General features: G+C 53.3%; 1 protein-coding gene across 1 annotated transcript; it reads right to left on the bottom strand.

Moving 5' to 3' along the window:
• Positions 1–1,256: 1,256 nt before the first annotated feature.
• Nkx2-3 (NK2 homeobox 3) lies at positions 1,257–3,982 on the bottom strand. The gene is made up of 2 exons (XM_004625538.1): positions 3,431–3,982; positions 1,257–1,985 (listed from the first exon to the last, which is right to left on the bottom strand). The coding sequence occupies exons 1-2, from the start codon at positions 3,777–3,779 to the stop codon at positions 1,261–1,263; spliced, it is 1,074 nt and encodes a 357-aa protein (XP_004625595.1). The 5' UTR covers positions 3,780–3,982; the 3' UTR covers positions 1,257–1,260.
• Between the last annotated feature and the right edge of the window lie 4,022 nt (positions 3,983–8,004).

Raw genomic sequence — 8,004 nt, 5'->3', positions numbered from 1 at the left:
GGGGAGAGTTCGTCCGCGGCGGGGCGCACCGCAGCGCCCCCGGGAGCGCTGGAAGCCGCGGCGGCAGCGGAGGAGGAAAACGCCCTCTTCGTTCCGCTAACGCTGAGCGTGGAGACCGAGTTCCCTCTGGTTCCCTCTTCCCTCGAGACCCTCGAGGTGGGGCAGTTTAGGCCTTGACCTCGGAAGGTTCGGACAGCTAATTTAAACATCTGAGCAAAATTTGAGGGCATTACAAAGCCCGGGATCTCAAAAGGCCCGGAGTCTGCGGCCTGTCCTCCCAACAACAGTAAAGAGAAATTAATGAACAAAGCCAAGAAAGAACAGACTTGTAGCCGGGGGCCTGGCTCAGGAAAGACCAGGCCTGTGCTCTCCCAGGGAAGACTGTTTCCCCTTGTGCAGCTTTTCCTTCCTTTCCTGCTCAGTTTAAGGGAACCTTCCCTGTTCTTTTGGGCTAAACAGTCTATGCAGCCAGTAGTTTGGAAATATTGCACCTTGTTTATTGACTCCTGTAGTGTATGGCAGCGGGTGTGTACACGGCGTGTGAATATAGTTATATATAGATAGATAATATGTGCTCAGTACAGAATACGAAACAGAAAGGAAACCTGGTAACACCTCTGGTGGGCCACCAGGTCTTGGTTTAGCTCAGCGAAGCCTCCCCTGTACCCCCACCGAATTTCACTGGGCTGGTCTTTGCGGAGTCCTTCCTTGACAAGTAGAAATCTGGGCTGAAGTCTTTCCTGCGAGGGGAGGCGGGTGGAAAATGAAAATCAACTGTGATGTGGCTCTCCGGCCCGCAAAGGGGTCAGAGGATCCGTGGAGAGCCTGGGATTTCTAACCGAGATCCCTATTCTCTTCTTCGTGCCTTTATTTCTTCTTTCTCTTTTTTTTTTCCCTTTTAATTTTTGGTCCGGTTTCCCCGCCAACGCTTTGCGGAGGCCACGGGAAGGCCGAGGGCAAGAAATCTTGTCACCTCGGAAAACAAGCGGCAGCCCGAGTTCCAGTCTCCTGCCCTCCACTGTGGCCCCCCCGGGCTGGGGCCACCATCCTCCCAGGCGCCTGGCCAGCGTTTCCGACTCGATAGTCAATCTTGGCAACCAGACCTGGGCATGCCCTTCGCCTCTGAGCCCCCTTCCCGGCCTTGAGTGATATGCGATCCGAAGCTCTGGGGAGCATGACATGTATTTTTTTTTTAACGAGGGGACCAGGCCCTTGGCTCTGGCCTTTCTCGAGCTGCACCCCCGCGGCGCCAAGCTGTCCCTACCAGGCCCGGATGCCCTGCAAGGTGCCCTGCGCACAAGCGGCCCCGGCGGCTGCTCCCTGATGCAAGGGCTGCGCGCTGCCGCCGCCTCCAAAGCTTCCCAGGTTGCTCACGTTCACAAAGGACCCGGCTCCCGAAGCGCTGCAGGCGGGCTGCATGGCAGAGGCCGCCGCGGAAGACCCCCCGCCGCCGCCTGGGGGGTACGCACAGCCGTAGCTTCCGCTGTAGGCCGCGGCGGCGGCGGCAGCGGCGGCGGCCGCGGCGGCGGCGGCAGAGTTCCCGTAGCCGTAGGCCGGGAAGCTATTGTAGGAGTAGGCGCCGGTGCTAACACCGTAGGGCGCGCCGTAGGCCTGCGCGCCGGGCGCCACGCACGGTTTGCCGTCCCGCACGAGCACCGGGACTGCCACGCGGCGCGGCGGCGGCGGCGGGGCGTGCGCGCCCAGCTCTAGCGATTTGTCCTGCCGCTGTCTCTTGCACTTGTACCGGCGGTTCTGGAACCAGATTTTCACTTGCGTTGACGTGAGTTTCAGGCTGCTGGCGAGGTGCTCGCGCTCGGGCGCCGACAGGTACCGCTGCTGCTTGAACCTGCGCTCCAGCTCGAAGACCTGGGCTTGCGAGAAGAGGACCCGGGGCTTCCTGCGGCTGCGCGGCTTGGGCCTCTCGCCGTCCTCCGCCGCCTTCCCATCGCCAGCTGGCTCTAGAGGCTTCTTCAGCGGGCAGCTTTCTGCGGAAGAAGCAAAACAGCGGCTGTTAGCACATCCCGGCGTCGCCCCTTTTTATGGTGAAAGTGCGGAACATGCGGTAGTAAATGGCTGGAGTTTTTGGAAAGTTTGTGGCTCCTAATGCCGCTGGCCCCTGCCCCAGCCTGAATAGTTAAATAACGCCCTCAGCGGGCAGAGACACACTCCGCAGGGAGTAGTGAGCTTGCGTTTATTAAAATCTGAGCATCCTCTTCCAGAGAAGAGATTCCCTTGTATTAAATGTGTTAATGACTATTTTCAGGATGAAGGTTTGCAACTGCATAACTGCAGTATTTGCAAGCTCATCTGCCTTCCATTCCACCGTGAGTAGCTGAAGGTGTGAGATGTGCTGATAGGGCCACCAGTGTCCATGGGTTCCACAAAAGTCTTTCTGTTCGGAAACGTCTAGTTGTATCCCTGTGCATTGCCGAAGAAATAATATCTTTTGCTTATAGAAGACGGCATGTAAATGTGTGCGTGGCGGTGTTTGTGAATTCCAGGTGTACGGTGCGTTTCCTTCCCCCTACCTCAGAGAATGCTCGACTAGTTTTAGACAATTTTATGTGAATTTTAGGGCAGAAGAGGTAAGTGTGAGAGCATGATGTGCCTTGGCCCCTGGCATATCACACCTTCTCTTGGGGGATGGAATTCTGTGATTAATCCCCTCAGAAAGAATTCCTTGGGGCTTTATTAAGTTATCCGATCACACTTCCTAATTCGCCTCCCCGTCCAATGTGGGCGGCCAAGTTAGCTCACTAAGTGGGGCAGGTTCTCAGTTAGGCCTGCAGCACCAGACACAAAGCAAAACGTTTATGAATTTTCAAAAAAGGCCAGCGCTTCAGGCGTGTGAGCGTTGTGATCACACGGAATAGACAGTTCCCACGCACTCTGCGACCAATCCCTCTGCCCAGTGCCCTGAACTTAAGCAAAGAAGTAAGTCACACCGCCACACCCTTCTCTACCAAAGTCCCTGCATCCTGAGGATGCGGACTCTGGAGACATAACCTGCTTTAGCTGCCTTTTTGAAGAAGAGGGTTGGCTACCGCGACCTCAGAGAAGCTATTTCACGTTGAAGGAAAAGTGAAAATACAGTAGAGCTCCTGCCCATTTGGGGGGAACAGCACCTTTTTTTGTGATGAGGGGAAGCAAGGAGATGTTAGAACCCCATAGCTGAGCTCATGCCACTTAATCAGAACCAAGGCAGCGACTTTCCTTTTCGAGAGGCTGCAACTTGTCCCTGCTCTGGGAAAACTAGTTGTCAGAATCACCCTGTCTTTTTCCTTGCCCCAACTTCACAGGGCAGAGGCAAGACCCCAGCCAAAGGTTAAAGGGGAGGGTAGCCCATTCTGGCCAAGTTTGTGGGGGTGTTTATGGGTGCCGCTCCCACGTTCCAGGTGTATGGTGTGTTTCCTTCCCCCCTTTTACTCACTTTGGCTCGGGTCCCTCACGATCTCCTCTTCATGCTCTTTGGGCCCGCTGCACGAGTCTCGCAGGACCGTGTGGACATAGCTCTGGGGACAGAGGCCTGAATCTCCGTGGCCATCGGCTGTGGCTAGTGAGTTCAAATAGGACAGTTTCTCGCCCTCTTCTTCCTCGTCCTCCTCCCCTCCGTCAGAAAACTGTGTCCCCTCAGTTGCGGCCAGCATACAAGGCGCCGAGTGGAAATGGTGCTCCAAGTCCGCCTGTAAGTGAGCGCTGTGGAAGTGCTGCTGCTGTTCCAGATTCAGAATGTCTTTGACTGAGAAAGGGGTGGAGGTGACCGGGCTTGGTAACATCATCGGGGCCACTTAATTGTCCAGTCCAAATACTCAATAAATCCCGGCGGGGGCGGGGAGGTAGCGCGGCTGCTCCAGCTCTGCTCCTGGACTCTGCCGCTGCTGCGGAGTCGGGCTTTTGACAGACGCGGTCCTACTCCAGTCTAAATCGCCTCCATTGGCCAGGACTTGGGGGTCTGGGTTTTGTTACAGCCACTGCAGGGACTGGGGCCCCGGCCGCAAAGCCTCTGTCCCGGGCCCTTGCGTCACGGCGGGGGCGGGACCGCACCCTGGCCTCCTTCTTCATTGGCTCTGACTCTTGTGGGCCACGCCTCCAGCGTCCAACGGGTAGGATGTTGCGCAGCTACCAGAAATAGACTAGGGTTTGGTAGTGGAGTAGCTGCAGTGCAGGCTGCACTGACCGGGTGTGCGAATTATCAATATTCTGTTCTGCTTAGCTGCCTCTGCCGACCTGGGCCAGTTCAGAGAGGTTCACTGTCCATGCACCAAAGTCCGGGAACGTTTTCCCTGCGGGGGCAGGAAAACGTCCTTGCCTGTCAATACCTGGCGCTGTATCCACAAGGAGACCGCGTGTATTATCTATGGATGAGCGACGTGTCCGTTTCCGCCTTGTTGCCTTTGCTCGAGCTGCTCACTCCTCCTGGAATGTCTTCCCCGTCTTTGTCTGGTCTCCAAGCACAGCAAGCTGTTCTCCAAGGCTCTCCTCCAATATCACCTCTTCCAAGGAAGTGCTACCTGATCGCCTAGTCAGAAGTCCTCTTTCCCGCTTGTGACTTGCAGCTAGTCCTATCGAAGGACTAGTCCTAATCCCATCATGTATCATGTCCCACTTAGTTCGATAGCAGCGTGTGCCTTTCTGATTGCCCCGTTAGATTGTGAGCCCTCGAGGCCAGGGTCCAGGTTGCGTTTGTCTTTGCAGACGCTGCACAGAGCAGGTATGTGAAAGACAGGATGATGGAGTGCTTACTATGCTTTGCTGTTCTACTGCTCGTGTTTGGAACCCTGGCCTAAGCCTTGGGCATTTCTTACGTTTTAGTTTCCTATGGAAAGGAGACAGCAAAACTCTTTGGGGGGGGCGGGGAGATGGCTCAGTAGGATAAGCGCCTGACTGGCAAACGCAAGAATCCGAGTTCAATCCCCGGTTCCGCCAAAAACAAAAACAAAAAAAACCCCACCTCTTTGGGGTTATTGCTTTGGTTAAATAAGCCAAAACATGTCAGGAGCTCAGTACATGGCAGGCTATGGCCGGCCGTTCTTGTAATGTAGCTGGAGTGCTGTGCACAGCGTTTTTGATCTGTTCTCAAAAGGAAGGTGGCCAGTCATAGCTGTTATCTTTTCTGCCTATTTAAGTCTGGAACTTGAGTCTGGGCCTTGACTCTTTACACACCTTCTAATTAATCTACTCACACAGCTGCTGTTTTCATGACACCCTGTTTGCCTTCTGAGGTAATCTGTGGGATTCTCAAAGATTCTGGAAACTATGCCCATTGGGAATCATCTTCTTCCTGCCCGGTAGGAATTCACTTGCTCCCAAGATAGCCCAGTGGGTAGCAGCAGGCCCTGCTGTGAGACCTTGGGTTGCTCTGGCCTTGAAAAATATAGTGAAGGCTCTGATCTGACCATGGTAACCCTCATCGGGCTGCCTCAAACATCCTTTTCTTATGCTCCTGAGACGGCAAAATTGTAAGAAACCAGTATCAGCAGGAAGGGGCAGGAGGAAGTTGTGTGGACTGTGGACAGCGCACTGGTTGAAAAGGCAGAGTCTAGTAGAGAGTGGAAACAAAAGTAAAGAGCTGCCTTGCGAGACCCTGCGGTTGGCCAGAAGCCTTGGTGCCCAAGGCCCAGGAGTGAAAGAACAGCCTGCTGGGAGGGGAAGGCGGGGCTCTTCAGGAGAGAGCGGAAATGTTGCGGGGAGGCAGCCCTTGGGGCCTCCCGGGGAGCTGGGACTCCTTGCGGGCCACGTGCGTCGCGGAGACAACCCTTAGGGTAGCTGTGACCTGCTGGCGGTGGGAAAAGACGTCTGTGGTCAGGGCCTTGCTCCGGGACGACCGTCCCTCAGCCCCAGGGGCACCCAATGCCTTTCTGCTTTAAATCCTGAAACTATTGATGCCCCAGGCGGAGGCTGGTGTTTCCAAATCAGGCCGGAGTCTGCAGAGGGAAGAATGCGGCCTCGTTTTGCTGCGGACCCCGAGGCTGGGGCGCAAAGATCCAGACAGAGGTGGGGGTGAGTGCGCGGCCCGGCAGAGAGGGGGGACCTTGCGTGTGTGCGCGTCACCTCCCACCAGCAGGAAGCTCCGCTCGGGTCCCAATCCCCTACCCCCACCCCAGGGCAAACCTGTCTAGGGAAAGGTTTCTGCTTCCTCCGGAGCACAGTTTTCTTTGCCTCTTAGGTGACTTCAAGATTTGGACAAAAGAAAAATGACTAAAGCTACCAGAAGCTAACCTTCTTTCTTTTTCTAGTTTTCAACCGAAGCTGCCTTTCTCCTCGCTGCAGCCCTTGCTTCTCAACAGCGCTCCGCTCCTAGGCCTTACCTAAAGCTAGTCCAAAGAACCCGGGCCTTAGAACCCGACCAGGACCAAGCGCCGCCCCTACCCTGAACGCAGTGGCACGCTCATACACTCGCTGCGGCAGCCGGAGCCCACCCGGACGCTGTCTCTGCACATGCAGAAGACCATCTTCCCACCTGCAGACCCCCGCGCTCAGGTCTGCCCCAGTGCCCTTCACTCCCGGGGCGTCCAGCTACCTTCGGGTCAGACCTGAGTATTTCCATGTTAAAGGACCCTGACCCGGTTGCTCCTCCGAAGGCCTTTGGGGAATGCAATCCTCACGGTTCCATCGCTGTTCAGGCAGGGCTCGCGGCCTGTGAGGTCTCCGAAAGTGGGGAGTCCTGGCGAAGGGCCCCAGACTGTAGCTTCTGTGCCATGCCCTGCTTTTTGTTTTCTGGAGCCGAGCTGATCCTGCACACGGGAGACTTCTATCAGTTTTGTTTTTGTTTTTTCCTAAGCTTGGTTCGGGTCTTCTCCAGCTTGATTTTTCAGGTTCCCTTTAGACTCGTCTTTGCCGGGTTAGCGGTGCAGAGTGGATCCCAGCCAGGCCCGTCCTCTGTAGCCGGCCCCGCTCTCCGCGCGCGCAGGCTGCGTCCTCCGCGGGCGTGTGCCCCCAGCCGCGCAGCTGCCGGGGAGGACAAATCAACTGCGGTACATCTAAGTCAGCGGTCGCTTCGCGGGAGTCACTTATCGGAGTGCGCGATCTGGTACCAAAGTGTATCCAGTTACTGTGGGGCGTTCTGGGCATTTGCATTCTCTTGTCTGAAAAAGCGATCTTTGAAATCCTGGAGCTGTGCTCGGCTAATGATAGGTTTTCGTTCCAGACAGTTTAGCTAATTACTGTCAGATTAAAGTAAATATGGCTGCATCATGGAAGTGTTTGATTTTATTTTGATCGAGTGTTTATCTCGAGTGTATGTCTTGGTATGTTTTCCTCACATCATAGATTTATACAACCAGAAAAAAAAAGAAAGATTTATACAACCTCCAATCGGATATTTGGTTAAAGATCCTGGTTAAATGGTGGGAAATTCCGCGCGTAGAGAAAATGCTATTTAACTACACAAATAATAAATTGTTCCTTTTTTTCTTTAAAAAACAGAATGTGCTATCTTTTTTAAAGTGCATTATTGAGTGAACATGTGATAATTCTTTGAAAACTGTGAAGCACCCTGGTGCTATTCTCTACACAAAATTTGCTTAATTAATGCACATATAAATATGGGCAAATAATAGCTTTAGTTATATATGCATTGCTTGTCATGTTACTTAGTAGCCATTCAATCATTACAGTCACAAAACATGGCTTTCTAATCTAAATGTAGTACCACCGTCAAAAATAATTTTTTATTAAAGCATGATAAGGAAAACACCATCCTGTAATAACTCACCTAGCCCAAACTAAGATCACAACTTCTGGTAAAATTTTTATCTTTTTTTAAATAGGTGTCCTAGAAATTTCACTTTAATGATATCATAAATAAGGAAAATGAGAAGGAAAACGTTTTCTCATTAGCAGCAACGCAAAATGAGTTTTTGTTCATTTGTTGGTGGTGGTACTAGTTGTGTATATGTGGGTTTGGTTTTTAGTCGAGATGTCAGAAAGGTTTTCAGAATGTTTGAGCAAGTGAGAAGCATCACATTTTAATTTCAAGAAGGGTTAATACATTTTCTACTGGAG

Source organism: Octodon degus, unplaced genomic scaffold (genome assembly GCF_000260255.1).
Source record: "Octodon degus isolate 3935 unplaced genomic scaffold, OctDeg1.0 scaffold00010, whole genome shotgun sequence".
Classification (NCBI taxonomy): Eukaryota; Metazoa; Chordata; class Mammalia; order Rodentia; family Octodontidae; genus Octodon; species Octodon degus.
Note: the sequence above shows the minus strand (reverse complement) of the source record. Positions and strands in the feature narration are given on the sequence as shown.